Raw genomic sequence first — 16,819 nt, forward strand, 5'->3', positions numbered from 1 at the left:
CATGGAAAACTGAAGTCCGATTTGTATTTGGAGTGATATTTTAGTAAAACTTGCTAGATATATGTTTTAAACAGCTTTATGGAGGCATAATATATATACATATTATATATGTATATATTATATATATATACCATAACATTCACCTCTTTCAAATGTGCAATTTAATGTACACAATTTAGAGTTATTCAGGCATTACCAAAATCTAGTTTTTGAACATTTCCATCACCCTAGAAAGATCCGTGTTCCTTTTTGCAGTTCATCCTTATTCCCACCCCAGACCCAGACAACCACTAATGTGCTGTCTCTATATCACTGGTGTTCTGGTTAGGATTAGAGTAAGTATAAGAATTAATTTGGAAAAACCCATATCTTAATATTTAGTTTTCTTGTCTGACAGCATGGTATTCATTTCCATTATTTAATCATTCTTTCATATCTCTTTTTAAGTTCTTGTTGTTTTTTTATATGGGCCCAGCACGTCTCTTTTTAGGGTCCAGTACTTGAAGTATCTCTGCCTCTGGGACATGATGCCACTGCTCTTCGACTCTGTCTTGATTTCCTTTCCTGGAAATAATGGATGTCTCCAGCAGTTTAAATTAGGCTTCCATATTGGCTATGGATAAGGAGCAGATGTTGGGGTTGTTGAGAATATCCAGACACCCTCCTCCCCTCTTAAGCCCAGAAATGTTGTGCAGACAGCTCTATCCCTGGGCAAAAGTGATCTTCCCTGAAGGTACTTAATGAGTGGGGAACTGGCCATCAGTGCCCTCAAATGCTGCTTTTTAGTGCCCTAGGCCAAGATCTTCTCTGAGACTGGCTCAGATCTTTGGAGCTAAGGTACAGCTGTGGGGACATGGTGGAATGCCCCATCCACCCACATCCTTGCGGGGGACAGTGTACACATGAGAGAGCTCCGCTGAATGCCTTGAGACCTCTGAGTGTCTCTTCTTGGGAAAACCTATAAGTCTTGAGGATGATCATCCTGCAGTTTGGTAACTCCACTCCCAAATAAGGGATCTTCTGTTTTCAGAGAACACATGAATACAAGCATTTTCTGAGAGCTGTTGAAGGGAAGAGGGCTTGAGGAGAGACATGATCCTTAGGGAATTATCTAGTGAATCTAGGAGATTAGACTTACACCAAACCCTAAGTACAGAGAGGGTGTGGTGAATGTTTGCTGCTGTAGGTTTCCAGGGAAAGAGAGTAGAGTGGTCCATAGTTGCTAGGGTAGGGATCTGGGAAGTGGCCAGACTGGCTGGTAGCATGTACAGGATTCATTACTGGAAATATCATAGTAGAAAAACATCAAATAGAAATTATTATTGTTGTTGTTTTAACATAGAAAAATGCCCATAATATCCCCAGTTTGAAAAATAGGTGGTAGAGAGGAAGGAAGACATTCTGGGAAGGTCACGGAGCATGAAGCAAAAGTAAGGTGTTGGGCTAGACGAGGAATGCAAACCTATCTGTCCTAGTCTTAATGCCCAGATGCTCTTAAAGCTTCTTAACACTTTTTCTTCTCTTCCATATCTTGTGCTCTGCTTTGGTTTGTTTAGCATTAACTGTAACATCATCCAGGCTTGGGGGTGAGACAGAAAGGGGGGAGAACTAACATTTATTGAATATAAGCTTCCAGTAGTTCTAGGTTAGGTTGTTCAGACCAACTTCCTATAGAGGACAACTAGTAAAGGACAAGGTGAAGAATTATTGGTCCAGAATATGGAAGGAGATGGAAATCCAGAATGGTGAGCCCAGTATTTGGCATAACTTTTATCCTGTGTCTATTTGCTACTCCAGAAGAGGAGAATGAGGGACTCAGCAGTGTTTTAGATAGACTTGTGGGACTAGGGAACAAAGATTGGAGTCTATGGTCTAAGAGTAGTAGCCCTGGTAAACCCCTGATCTTCAGGTTGGGATCCTGAAGAAGTTGTGAGCCAGAAGCAAAGTACCCTGGGACTGAGGCTTATCTTGAGTTGCCCGGATGACTAAGAAATATCTCAGTCCCTGAAGTTAGGTTAAGGTGATTCAAGATACTTGGTGCCCCAAGCACCTGGAAGAAGCAAAAATCATCTGGAGGATGATAACATGACTTTAACCTTCAAATAATTTTTAAAAAGCATTTCAAATATAATATTTGGCATTCAAGTGAAGATAAGAAGCGCTCTGAGAGGAAAACATGAAAAGGAAGTAACAAAACAGCAGACAATACAAATGTGTCCTTAGGGGTTCCACCTTTTGGAATTATCAGACATGGAGCATGAAAACTAAACTTTCCTGTATGCAAAGAAAGTAAAAAGATTGAAAATTTCAGAGAAGTGGAAACTATAGAAAGTGAGATAGACTTAAAAATCAACCAACTGGAACTCTAGAACTGAAAAATACAATAGGCAGTATGAAGCTAGTTGTTATGGTTATAACATTTTCAGTTCTGGATAAGATGGGACAAAACCACTCACCCTATATCTTTCATTGAATGCAGCTAAAAACTTGGGCAAAATGCATGGTGTAGCTATTTGATGACTTTGATAAGCAAATAGTAGGCAGACTGGGGAAGAAGACCAGACTTCAAAGTACCCCAGAACCAGCAGTGTTTACCAGTTTGTTTTTTAGATCTAATATTCTATTGGGCTGGTCTTAATGTAATCAGAAATTCAGAAGTAAGCATTGGCTTTACTTCAGAAGAAGTCTTCTACTCTACATCAGACTTGAGGACAAGGAAAGGAATCTTCTGGTGTTGGCAGCAATGTCCACAGGTGTCAAACTTTGAGGATGGGGAATCTTTCCCTCCATTCAGAGAAGTTGTGGTCCCCAAGAGGGTAGGAGGAATTCCTGTTCCTTTTAAAATTTTCTCTCTTTTGGGTCTCTTCCTTGGCTTAGGACACAGGTTCATGTGTGAAAGTATGTTACAGAGTATGAAACCCCAGCTATCTGGGCAGAGGACTGAAGAAGGGAGTCCTATGAACCCAGAAAGTACAGGGGAGATCATGGAGAAGGAACATTTGAGAAAGTGACTTCCTAAGCTATTTATAAATTCCTGGGCTTGTTTTGAAGCTATTCATGCATGCATGGATCTGGTTCTGCACAGTGTACCAAAAACTTTGAGAATGGAACTAAAAGACCATCCTCTAGGTCCCAGACTGGCCCGTGGGCGCATATACACTGGACAGATCTGAATAGCACTGCAAAGTCTTTGAAAAGTGATCTCATGATATTCAAAAGGTCTAGATACAATAAAAATTACCTAACATGTGAAAAATCAGGAAATCTCAACTTGTATGGGAAAATAGTTAAAGATGTTGGAATTATCTGGCTTAAAATCAGATACTATAAAAATGTGAGAAAATGTAAGGGTAAGGGTATCTGAGTGGCTCAGTAATTTGAGTGTCTGCATTTGGTTCAGGTCATGATCTCCAGGTCCTGTGATCAAACTCTGCCTCAGGCTTCCTGCTCTATGGGGGGGGGGGGTCTGCTCTCCTCCCTCTGCCCCTCCATGTTCACTCTCTCTGTCTCTCAAATAAATAAACAAAATCTTTTTTTAAATGTAAGGGTAAACACTCTGGAAATAAATGGAAACATAGAAAGTCTCTGCAAAGAAATGCAAAATATAAAGAATTAAATTTTAATTTCAGAACTGAAAAATGCAATAATTGAAATAAAAACACTTCCTGGCTAGGCACAATAGCAGAATGAAGGTGACAGGAAAATGTCAGTAAACTTAAAGATAGATCAATAGAAATTATTCAATCAGAATAAGGGAAAATAAAAACTTAGGAAAAATAAATAAACAGAGCTTCAGGGACCTGTGGTATAGAATCAAAATATCTAATGTTTGTGTCATTGGAGACCCAGAAGTAGAGAAGAGTATGATGCAGAAAACAATATATAAATAAATAATGGCTGAAAACTTCTCAAAATTGGCAAAAGACACAAACCTACAGACAAGAAATTCAGCAATCCCAAATAAGATATGGCTGCAGAATTCCATGCCAAAAAACAATAATCAAATTGCTGAGAACTAAAGACAACACAAAATTCTTGAAAATAGTCAGTGACAATACATTTAGGAGAGCAATGATTCAAATGACTACAGATTTCTCATTCAAAACAATGGAGGTCAAAAGGAAGTGGAATAATAGACATGCTAACAGAAAAGATCTTTCAATCTATAAGTCTACATTCAGCAAAAATGTCTTTCAGTATTGAAGGTGAAGTAAAGACATTACCAGATAAAGGAAAACTCAGGATAAATCACTGGCAGACCTGTTCTGAAAGAATTGCTAAACTACATTTTTTCTATAGAAGGGAAATGATACCAGAAGGGAACTTGTATCATCAGGAATGAAGGAAGAACTACAGAGATGGTAAATATCTTGGTAAACATGCAACATAAAGGAGAGAGGATAAAGAGACCTATATGGTGGTAAAATTACTATGTTTCAGTTGAAGAGGTAAAATATTGACTCCAAATAGACTGCAGGAAGTTAAGTATATATAGTAAGCCCTCAAGCAACAATTAAAGTACTATACAAAGAAATATAATAAAAATCACAATATATAGATTAAAATGGAATACTAAAAATGTTCAAATAAACTAAAAGAAGATAGGAAAGGGGAAACAGAGGAAGGAAAAAACAGGAAACAAATAGAAAACAAATAATAAAATAATTGATCTAAATGCAAACATATAAATAATTATATTAAATATAAATGGTCTGGACACACAAGAGATTGTGAGTGTGGGGATGGGGATGCCTGGGTGGCTCAGCATTTGAGCGTCTGCCTTCAGCTGGGGTCCCGATCCCAGATCTAGGGATCGAGTCCCACATTGAGCTCCCTGAGAGGAACCCACTTCTCCTTTTGCCTGTGTCTCTACTTCTCTCTCTGTGTCTCTCATGAATAAATAAATAAAATCTTAAAAAAAAAAGAGATTATGATAATGAGTCAAAAACCATTCTTAACTCTATGCTTTTTACAAGAAATTGATTTCAACTATGATATTATAGGTAGGTCAAAAGTAAAGTGATAGAAAATATACACTATACAAATGCTAATCAATTGAAAACTGGAGCGACCATATTAATTTCAGACAATGTAGACTCCAGGGCAAAGAAAATTACCAGGGCAAAATTGTGAATTATATAATGAGAAAAGGATCCACTTAAGAAAACATAATAAAAAAATGTGTTTGCCTCTAACAACGAGCTTCAAAATAGATGAAGAACTGGAAGGAGAAACAGACAAATCAGCCATTATAGCTGGACACTTTGACATTCTTTCAGTAACATCTTGAGCTAATAGACTGAAAATCAGTAAGAATAAGAATAGAAAAGAGCTGAACAGCATTATCAACCAACTGGGCCTAACACATGCATAGGATACTCCATGTAACAACCCCAGAATACTTGTTCTTTTCAAGTGCATGTAAAACATTCACCAAAAGAGATCATATCTTAGGTCATAAACAAATTTTAACAAACATAAAATAATTGAAATTACACGAAGTATGTTTTCTGACCAAAATGGACTTAAGCTACAAATTCATGAAAAAATATAATAGGAAAGCCTCCAAACACTTTAAAATATTTATAATACTCTCTGATAGGTCAAAGAGGAAAGTCTTAAGGGCAGTTGGAAAATATTTTTAACTAAATGAAAATTAAAATACAACACATCAAAATTTTGGATCCTGATAAATATTTTGAAGAAAAGTTATAGCATTAAAATATTTATATTAAAAAAAAGAAAGGTCTGAAGTCCATAATCTAAGCTCCCATGTTGAGAAACCAGAAAAGGAAAGAGCAAAATAAATCCAAAACAAGGAGTAGGAAGGACATAATAATGAAAAGAGCAGAAAACAATGACATTGAGAACAGAAAAACTATGGAGAACACAAATTAAATTGAAATCTGGTTATTTGAAAAAAGAAATCAGTAATATTGATTAACCCCTAGCAAGACTCAATGAGACAAGGAAAAAATGAGACAAGGCACAAATGACTAGCATTAAGGATGAAAGAAGGGCTTAATCATGTTGATCATTTCACGGTATACATAGGTATATCAAAACATCATAATTTTTGTCAGTTATACCTCAAGAAAGATTTTTAGAGGTGCCTGGGTAGCTCAGTCGGATGTCTGACTCTTGGTTTTGGCTCAGTTCATGATCTCCTGGGTCATGGAATCAAGCCCTGTGGCTGGCTCTGCACTCAATGGGGGTCTGCTTGAAGATTCTTCCCCCATGTCCCTCCCTCCTACTTGTGCTTTCTCTCTTAATCCTCTGAAACAAACAAATAAATATTTTATTTTTATTTATTTATTAAAATATTTTATTTGTCCAGGAGAGACACAGAAAGAGAGAGGCAGAGATATAGGCAGAGGGAGAAGCAGGATCCCTGTAAGGAGCCCGAAGTGGGACTCAATACTCGGACCCCGGGATCATGACGCTCAACCACTGAATCACCCAGGTGTCCCAATAAATAAATCTTTTAAAAAAGATTTTTTAAAAAAAGGAATGAAAGATAATATCACTAGAGACTCTGCAAGTATTAAAAGGGTAATAAAGGACCATCATGAAAAACTATGCATTTAGTTCAACAACTTAGATGAAATAGGCCAATTCTTTAAAAACTACAAAGTACCAAACTCTTGCAAACAATGAGATAAATTGAATAATCCTATAGTTGTTACAGAAATAAAATTTGTAGTTAAAAATCATCCAGAAAGGAAATCTTTCTGGCCAGATAGTTTTATTGACAATTCTACCAAACATTTAAAGATGATAGAGCCTCCGTATCAGCCCTGGGTCTGGGTTTCAGAGGAAGGAGATTCCAGGTCCTAGGCACTGTCCTCACCATTCCTGTTAAACTCCTGGTTTTGTCCCCTGGTTTCCCAAAGCAACACTCCAGGACCATGTCCCATCTTGAGAGTTAGAAGCCATAGTACTTGTCAGTCAGTAGTTGATTCCTGGAATCTATGTGCTCAGGCCTGTGCAGGATGCAAAGGTGAATCAGACTGTGTTCTTAGTCTCTGAGAATTTATGAGGAAGACAGTAAGACAGGATGGAAAATTAAATATATTGCTGTTCTTTGTGGTGAAAAAGCTTACTCCGGGAAAAAAAGAAAGAAAAAGAAAGAAAGAAAAAAAGAAAGAAAAGAAGAAAGGAAAGGAAAGGAAGGGGAAGGAGGAAGGAAGGAAGGAAGGAAGGAAGGAAGGAAGGAAGGAAGGAAGGAAGGAAGGAAGGAAGGAAGGAAGGAAGAAAGAAAGAAAGAAAGAAAGAAAGAAAGAAAGAAAGAAAGAAAGAAAGAAAGAAAGAAAGAAAGAAAGAAAGAAAGAAAGAAAGAAAGAGCTCACACCGAACCAGCAGGGTTCACCCCTGCTCACACCATGGTTATTTTAAAGAAATACTTGGCCGTCCTCATATCTCCACACAGTTCCTGATGTAGACATACACACACACCAGAGTGTTTAGAGAGGTCAGCCTTTGCAGAAGTGTATGGAAAGTACTCAATTGATCATTCACCATGTAGTTACCTAGTACCACCTTTAACCCTGGATCTGTGTTAGGTCCACCTCTTTGGAGGAGAAGAGTTTACACATTAGGAGGTGCCACATGCATGAGACAAATAATTACCACACAGAATGAGTGTTTACCAATACAGGTAGTTACATTTGCTGTGGGTGCATAGGGTAGGAAGCCACTAATGTTTTTGGTTGGGGGGTGAAGGAGACTTAGAACTTTTCCAAGAAGAGAAGAAAACATGGGTGAGGTCCTCAAAGATGAGAAGGAGTCTTTCAGTTGACCAAGGAGAAGGCTGAGACTGTCCAGCAGAGAGAAAATAACAGAGTAGTAATAAAATAACATAGTGGTCACTATAGTAACTTAGTGGGGGTGGACAGAGGAACCCAAGAGGTGAACCTGGAAAGAGAGACCTGGGACCCTTGTTGAAGGATGGGCTTTGTTGATCACACAAGATTTAAGTTACTTATTTTCACTTTAAATTGAAAATTGTTGGTATATGTCATGTACACCTGGTATAAAATTTAAAAAGTAAAAAAGGTATATGGAGAATATTATCTTCCTCAACTCCACCCTCCTCCTGAACCCAATTTCTCCTCCTGAAATCAGTTGCCAGTACTAGTTTCTTGGGCATACTTCCAAAGCTAGTTTCCCTTTGTTTGGAAATATGTGTGTGTCTGTATATTTGCTACACAAAGGTTGCATGTTATACTTTCTATCCACACGTTGCTTTCCTATTTGGATATTTATTTTATTTATTTGGAATATGGATGTAGTGTAATTCACTGGATCAATTCTGTGTTGATAGAATTTGGGTAATTTCTAGTCTTTTGCTGTTATAAACTGTGCTGCAGTGAATATCCTTGTATGTAAGTCCATTTACACATGGAAATATATTTAGAGGACAAATTCCTCGTATTGGAACTATTAGGTCAAAGAGTATAAGTGTTTTTAATTTTATTAAATTACGCCAAACTGCCGTCCATAGAAGCTGTGCTGACAACCTGTTTCCCCATACTCTGGCCAGCAGTGTTCTTAAATTTTTTGCTCTTTGAGGCTTGGGCTTTTAGGCTTTCTCCTGTAAATGATGATAAGCCCTGGAGAGGTATTTAAGCAGGGGAGTGTCACAATTGGATTTGTATTTCAGTAAGATCACTTGGGCTGCAGTGAGGGTAAGTGTCACGCAGAGGCAAAGGCTAGAGTCATGGATGCCAGTTGGGAGGCTTTACAGCAGTCCAGGCAAGACAGAATTGTTGGCAGCCTGGTTTAGACAGTTGGCAGTGGAAATAGAGAAGGGAATAGATATTGAGACACTGAGGAAGTAGGTTTGATAGGACTCAGGGACTGATTGGGCTTGGGGTTGGGGGAGAGAAGATACCTTTAATCAAAGGCTCTAGGGGCGCCTGGCTGACTCAGTCAGTAGAGCGTGTGACTCTTGATCTCTGGGTTGTAAGTTTGAGCTGCACGTTGGGTGTTGAGATGACTTAAAAATAACATCTTTAAAAAGGCAAAAAATCTCTGTTCTTATGAGTCTTGTGCAAAATCAGCATTTTCCTTGTCGACTTATAGATTTCACGCCCATGTTAATGCTTCCTAATCCTAGAGTACCAGGAGTTAACAGAAGTGTTCTATTATATTTCTAATTGTTGTTTGTTGGCTCCAAGGGGTTTTTGTCTGTTAGAGTATCTTACTGGTTGTCAGAGATGTTGGAGAAGCATTTTTACTAAATTCTTTGACCAGTCAGGCTTTTATTTGATGGCTTCTGAGCATCACCACACTTTTATTTTTCCCATATTTGAATAAATGGCATCATTCATTTAAAACTCCATATTCAGTAACTTTAAATTCTGTACTTAATTAAAATGTAGCTTAATTATATATATTTTAAGGTCTTTCTTTATACGATGTGTTTCCTTTGGTTTTGTGTGTGGTTCTTCTGATAACTGGAAATATTTGTATGTGGTAATTTATAATATATATTTATGTTTCATATGATACCATTAAGTATTTCCTCTGTTCAATGTCTTAATTTTTTATGATGAGCTATGATACAGTGTTTCCACTACCCCTTTCCCCCTGTCATTTTCTATCTCATATTAGCTCCATATTTTATTTCTAGGTGATAATCTCTGTGTAGTTCAATATCCTGTATTTCTATTACCTGGTTTTTCAGTTTTGAGTAAATCTTTGATTCCTGGCTTGCATAGGTGATACAGTCAAGGAATTTAGACCACTTGCCACCTTCTACCTCCTTCCCCTTTTGTATGAGTTGTATCATTTCTGCCTGGTCAGTACATAGGACACTGACATTTTTGCTCTGCTACCCTAAACCCCTTTGATTCTAGTCTTCTTTTAAAAAATATTGTATTTATTTATTCATGAGAGATACAGAGAGAGGCAGGGACACAGGCAGAGGGAGAAGCAGGCTCCATGCAGGGAGCCCGATGCAGAACTCGATCCCAGGACTCCAGGATCACGCCCTGAGTCGAAGGCAGATGCCCAACCGCTGAGCCACCCAGGCATCTCATGATTCTAGTCTTGATTATATAATTAATACATATTTAATGCTTGGCATGAATTTTGCTGTGGTTTCCCTAATCATCTTTTTGGTTGACCATAGTATGTTCTCCAGTAGTTTCCTCAAGCAGGGCTCATGGGAATGATATTCCCTAAGTTATTGTAAGTTCAGAAACAGTGTTCCTAGTTTAGAGATTTTCAGGAAGTTTCTTTTTCTTTTTTAAATTTATTCATGACAGACAGAGAGAGAGGCAGAGACACAAGGAGAGGAAGAAGCAGGCTCCCTGCGGGGAGCCTGATGCAGGACTCTATCCCGGGACCCCAGGATCACAATTTGAGCTGAAGGCAGACACTCAACCACTTAGCCACCCAGGTGCCCCCAGGAAGTTTCTTCAGTAGCATATGCTTGCTAGTGTTTTCTGAGATATGCTGCCCATGGGCTGATGCACTCTCCTCTGCCTGCATCCGCTGGATGTCCACCTTAAATGTCTTCAGTGTGATTTCCACCTGACTCTCCATGATCCCATAGCTCTTGTAAGATGTTGACTTGGGTCATCACACTGGGATGAGTCCTGCATCTACAGTAACTGTGTTTGGCGGCCGTGTTCTGACACCTGCCAAGCTGTTTCACTGTTTTTCTCTTCCCCATAGCTTTTAATCCTGAGCAGCTCCCCAGGGCTCAGCTATCTGCTTGTGACAGCCTGTTTGTTTTTTCTTTTACTTTTTTTTTTTTTTTTTTTGAGACTGTAGGTTTTCTGTGCCTCCAGTTTCATTCATAATGAAGTTTGCCTTTTTTTATTCTTGTTTACTTTGTTGGTTTTGTTTATGTTCAGGAGAAAAAGAGGCAGCTTGCTATCTTGTGCCACTGTGTTTAGACTGGAAGTCCTTTTCATTATGTTTGATTGGGTGGCATCTAGTGTAACAGCAGAGAGCCTAGGATTTGAAGCTAGACACACGTGGCTTCTGAGCTAACCTATACCACTTACTGTGTGACAGTGGATGATCACATTTCTCTTTTGACCACATCAGTGTGTTCTTATCTCTAAGATTACTTAAAAATTTTTTTTTAAATATTTTTGTTTTAACATAATCTCTACACCCAATGGGGGACTTGAAGTCACAACCCCAAGATCAAGAGTTGCACACTCTACTGGCTGTGCCAGCCAGGTGCCCTGGTATTCTTATCTCTAAAATGCAGAGAATGCTCACAACTATTTCATATTGTGAGGTTTAAGTGAGGCAGTGTATGTATGATAAATAGGGGCCTAGCATAGAGCTTCGCAAATTAATGTGTATTCAAAAGGGTGACAGTGTAATGTTTCATTGATTTTTCCAGCACAGGTGGAATTACTAATTACTTTAACCTTCTCCATTTGGATGGGAAAACATTACTACCACTTACTCAATGTTAATGGTGGATGCTATCATGGAGGCCATTTTCAGGAGGCTCTTTGGCTCTCTCCCATTTCACCCATAATTCTATCTGGTGGTAGTTAGAGCCATAAAAAAAGGGGGGGGGGAACAGATCTATTGCTCAGAAGCCCTGGAGAGAGGACACCTTCCTCTAAATGGCAGGGGTAAAGGGTGGGATGACACATGAGCAGAATCTTTCAGGAAAGGTAGGTTTTCTTCAGGGAGAGGTGAGAGGGCTAGAGCTAGACCTGGATTCTGGATGTTCCTTCATCTAGACTGTGGGACCAGGGATTGGGATGGGTGGGCTTGGGATTTTGTCACATGTCCTTTGCCTCCCAACCCCTGGCAGGCCTGGAAAACCTGGTGGCAGGATTCCCGTCAGGGCACTTCTGCATGAGGTCAGAGGCGCCTGGGATGCCAGGTTGAAAGAGATCCTAAGGTACATGTAGCCAAGTTCTTGCTTTTGTTCATATGTTCTCAGGTCCTGGAATCCCAGGCAACCCTGGCTTCTACTGTGTTGGCCAGCAACAGTGCTGATACGGTCTCTGCTGGATGCAGCAACTCCAGAGGCCAGGGTGTCATTGAGCCCATGGACACAGACACCCAGGAAGATCGGAGGACATCTGCTGACCAGAAACCTGGAGGCAACAAGAATACAGAGGCAGATGGGAAGACGCAGGTGGATAGGAGGACCCAGGGAGGCAGGACACAAACAACACAGAGGACACAGGTGGATAGGAAGACACAGGTGGACATTGTGCCCAAAGAAAGTGAGAGTCCAGCATCAGCTAGGAGTCCCCAGGAGAATGTGGTGGCACAGGGAAGGGCAGTGACACAGGTAGAAAGGACACAGACAGATGAGAGGATGCAGGAAGATGGAAGGATCCAGGAGGACAGAGGGACACGGTCAGAGGGGAGCATAGCCACAAAAGGTCAGTCAGAGAAGGGATCCATGGCCAGCCTCAGCCCACAGTCCAGAGTCCCTGAACGGCTACCTGCAGAGGGTCCTCAGTCTCCTCAGACTATTGAGTGTTTTGAGCAGACCTCAGAAGGGTCCTCTGTCCCAGAAGAATCTGGTTTTGTGCTCACATCTGAGGAGGCAGCAGCGCCAGTTCCCGGGAGCCCTCTGACAGCTATGCTGGATGCCCCGGCTGGTGGCCCCACACCCCCGGGACCCCAGCCTCCCCGTCGTGGTTCAGGGCAGCAGGGAGGGGCAAGATCCCGAGGGTCTGAGTGGTCCAGTCTGGTCGAGAACAAGCCGGAGGATGGCCTGATCCCATGCCCCAAGGAGGAGCAGCTGGGGGCAGTGCTGTCCATGGATCTGGGTGGCTGTCCCCCAGCCAGCTGGAGCCCCGAGGGGCCCATCCTGCCCTTGCCCCCTGGGCCGGGCCTGCCCAAGAGCTCCAGGGAGGCACTGCCCAGCTCTCCGCCCTCTCAGCACATGAGTGCTGCCACTTTCCTGCCCTCTGGGGACCAGGCCGTTCTGAGGTCAGTGCCCCCACCGCACCTGGGGCCAGGGACCCCTACCCAGAGTCACCTATCAGCAACCACAGCAGGTGATGGTGAGGGGGCCTGCGCCCAGGGCCCGGATGTGGAGGGGAGGCCCCCAGGCCCCCGGAGCTGTGACCCTGGCCTCATAGACTCCCTGAAGAACTACCTGCTTCTGCTGCTGAAGCTCTCCAGCACAGAGACAGGGGGTGGAGGGGCAGAGTCCCAGGAGCGGGCTGCCCCAGGGGCCCCGGGGCCCTCACCCACCTTGGTCCCCAATGTGGAAGTGGCTGGTCTGAGTCCCCGGACATCCCGGCGCATCCTGGAGCGTGTGGAGAACAACCATCTGGTGCAGAGTGCACAGAGCCTCCTGCTGAGCCCCTGCACTTCCCGCCGCCTCACCGGCCTCCTGGATCGTGAGGTGCAGGCTGGCCGCCAGGCCCTGGCTGCAGCCCGGGGCCCTGGGCCCTGCACCCTCACCGTCCCTGCCATTGTGGTGGGTGAAGAGGAGGGCCCTGGGCTGGCCTCGGGAGGATCCAGTGAGGGTGAGGCTGAGGCTGAGGCGTCCCCCGAGGGGCCTGGGTTCCCAGGGATATCCCAGGAGGGCAGTGTGGGTGGGCCACTGGGGGAGGCAGGTGGACAGACAGCCTCTGGTCAGGGACCAGTCTCGGCAGACAGGAGGGCCCAGGACTCCTTCCAACAGGAGGAGGCCCCGGGGGAGGCTCTGATAGGCCTGCCAGCAGCAACCCCTGAGGAGCTAGCTCTGGGAGCCCGGAGGAAGAGATTTCTACCCAAGGTCAGAGCAGCGGGCGACGGGGAGGCGGCCAAGGCTGAAGAAAGGGAGAGCCCCACTGTCTCCCCTCGGGGGCCCAGGAAGGGCCTTGCACCCGGGTCCCCGGGGACTCCTGGGCGGGAGAAACGCTCCCCGACTCAGGGCAGAAAGGCAGGGATGCTGGAGGTGCCCCGGGCGGAGGAGGAACCGGCAGCAGGAGACCTGGGCTCAAGTCCCAAGGCCGGCAGTGTGGACGCAGAGCTGGCCGCAGATGAGGGCAAGCAGGACACTCCCGCCAAACCCAGGAAAGCCAAAGACTTGCTAAAAGGTGAGCCACAGGGAAGGCGGGGAGGGCAGGGAGGGCTTCCCAGGAGAGGGCTGCCTGGAAGAGCACCTCCTGCAGGCATTCCTGTGTGAGGATCCCACGGACTGTGGCATCAGAGGGCCTGGTCCCCTTCTGGGCTCTGCCTCTGGGGGTTGGGAATAGTACACCCGTGTACCAGTGAGAGTGAAATGGAACGGAGGACATCAGGCCCTTAGTGCGGCGCTGGCTTCCATAGTGTCCCATAGTGTCCTAGGGCTGGCGCCACCAACTCTTCCGTCACTCCACACAGACCTGTCCCCCAAGGAGACAGCAGCAGGGTCAGATTCAGACACAGGTTCTTGAAGTTAGGGTCTAGAACCCAAACTGAGGTTCTCCCTCCTTTCTCCCCCCACCCCTGCCCCTCTTTTATGCCATAAGAGCCTTGTATTTTATTTGAGGAAAAGCTTTAGGTTCTTTCTTTCTTTCTTTCTTTCTTTCTTTCTTTCTTTCTTTCTTTCTTTCTTTCTTTCTTTTTCTTTCTTTCTTTCTTTTTTTTTCTTTCTTTTTTTTTTAAGATTTTATTTATTTATTCATGAGAGACACAGGGAGAGAGGCAGAGACACAGGCAGAGGGAGAAGCAGGCTCCATGCAGGGAGCCCAGTGTGGGACTCGAACCCAGGACCCTGGGATCACACCCTGAGCCAAGGGCAGATGCTCAACCACTGAGCCACCCAGGCGACCTGAACTCAGTTCTTTTAATAGATGTGAGGCCATTCATGTTATTTGTTTCTTCTTGAGTGGGCTTTCCGAGCCAGCAGCATCCAGTGAATTCTCCCTTTTCATCTGTAAAACAAATGTGGAGGGTATTATTTACCAGAGTGTCCTCCGTGATACATTTAATATCTGAAAGTTCTGCCCTGAGCTTAGGAATTTCTGATTCTAGTCATTTGTATTGTTTCTTCTTCCTATGTATGCATTTAATCTCTCATAAATTTTGTTTTAAAACTTTTTTGAGTATACTTGTAATATAATGTATAATAATGTAATATAAAGTGTATATATAATACAAAGTGCATACATATATATGTAGATAGATGATTGATAGATAGATAGATAGATAGATAGATAGATAGATAGATAGATACTAGGGTGTAATATAATGTAACACAATGTTACATTAGTTCCAGGTGTACCCTGAAGTGTTTCAACAAGTATATACATTATGCTGTGCTCCCCACAAGTGCACCTGCCCTCTCTTAGCTGCCCTCTGTGTCTTTGGCTCTGAAGCTCTCCCAGGTCCCAGTGGGGGCACAAGGGTGGGGTCTTTCCAGCTATGGTGTGTGCTTTGGAGTCTGAGCAAATGCCTCAGAGATACAGGGGGGCTGCAGCAGGGGGCCAGGAAGCAGTGGGTTTGTGCAGAGGCTTGAATCCTCTTTCCTCTCAGCCAAGAACACCCAGGGAAGCAGGGGTGGGGACAGGGAGGGCACAAGGTAGTGGGGAGGTGACTTGCTCCTCTTAACCAGGCCCCTGCTCTCAGCCCCACAGGTGATCCGGAAGATTCGGGTAGAGCAGTTTCCTGATGCCTCGGGCAGCCTGAAGCTCTGGTGCCAGTTTTTCAACATTCTTAGTGATTCAGTCTTGACTTGGGCCAAGGATCAGCGCCCAGTGGGCGAGGTGGGCAGGAGGTAAGCCGGCTGGATACCACCTGCACCTGCTCTTGGTTGCCTAATGACAGCAATAATAATGTGGGGCATAGTCCTCCCACTTTGGATCTATGGCCTCATGTAATGCTCACAGTAATCCTATGAGGGACATTCTAGTATTTCCTTAGTAGAGAGGAGAAAGTTGAAGCTCAGAGGTATTAAATCACTTGCCAGAGTCACACTGCTAGTGAGTGTCAGGACAGCAAACCAGGCCTGTGTGATCTAGGACCAGCTCTTGACCACAGTACATCTCACCACCTGCCCAAGCTCCTAGGGGTCCACAGCAGCCTCTGAGAGAAGGGTGTGATGATCCTCAGGACCACAGTCTGGCCCTGGGCTGTGCATGGCAATGGCCCTCACGGAGAGGGTCTCTCTTCTCTGCAGTGCAGGGGACGAGGGGCCGGCGGCCTTGGCCATCGTGCAGGCATCCCCTGTAGACTGTGGCATGTATCGATGCACCATCCACAATGAGCACGGCTCCGCCTCTACTGACTTTTGCCTCAGCCCTGAGGGTGAGTGTGCTCCCCCCACCCCCCAGGCGCTCTGCCCAGCCCGGCTCCTGAGGGAGGGCAGTGGTCATCTCTGCAGAGATGGTGCTCTTTCCAGGCAGGCCAGCCTGAGAGCAGCTGCTTCTTTTTCTCCACAGTTTTGTCAGGATTTATCTCCAGAGAAGAAGGTGAAGGTATGATGCCCCTCTGGGGGAAGAACGGGTGGGCCTTCATCCCTATTCCTGCCATCTTAGGGATGGACCTACTTTAAGGACGTGGGATCCATTGCAAATGCCCTGTTTACCTCCACACCCAGCTACATTTTGCCTCCTAGTTTAGGGTTGGGCTTGGGATGGAGGATGGGGAGGACTGCTATTGCGGAAGATTGTGGGGAAACGAGTGGCCAAGAGGTCCCTCCATAAGAAGTTAACTGAGCCTTGTGTCCCTGGCCTGTGTCGGAGAGCCCTTGGTCAAGGGCAGGACTGGCCACTAGAGCACACCCTATCCTGCCAGCTCACCTCAGAGTCTCTCACAGGGCTCTGTGGGTTCCTGCATCAGATTCACACAGCAAGCTTGCTAAAAATGCAGTTTCTCGGGCCCCGCTATAGATATCCTCAAT

The 16,819-nt window shown here is 44.0% G+C and overlaps 1 protein-coding gene across 1 annotated transcript in view; it reads left to right on the forward strand.

Annotated features, from left to right (window-relative positions):
* Positions 1 to 16,819, forward strand: part of ALPK3 (alpha kinase 3) — a 54,500-nt gene that overhangs the window by 24,889 nt on the left and 12,792 nt on the right. Inside the window, exons 6-9 of the mRNA XM_077873320.1 lie at positions 11,927 to 14,033; positions 15,547 to 15,694; positions 16,097 to 16,224; positions 16,359 to 16,394. Of these exons, the coding sequence (XP_077729446.1) occupies positions 11,927 to 14,033; positions 15,547 to 15,694; positions 16,097 to 16,224; positions 16,359 to 16,394 (2,419 nt within the window). The remainder of the gene's footprint in view (positions 1 to 11,926; positions 14,034 to 15,546; positions 15,695 to 16,096; positions 16,225 to 16,358; positions 16,395 to 16,819) is intronic.

Source organism: Canis aureus, chromosome 2 (assembly GCF_053574225.1).
Source record: "Canis aureus isolate CA01 chromosome 2, VMU_Caureus_v.1.0, whole genome shotgun sequence".
Classification (NCBI taxonomy): Eukaryota; Metazoa; Chordata; class Mammalia; order Carnivora; family Canidae; genus Canis; species Canis aureus.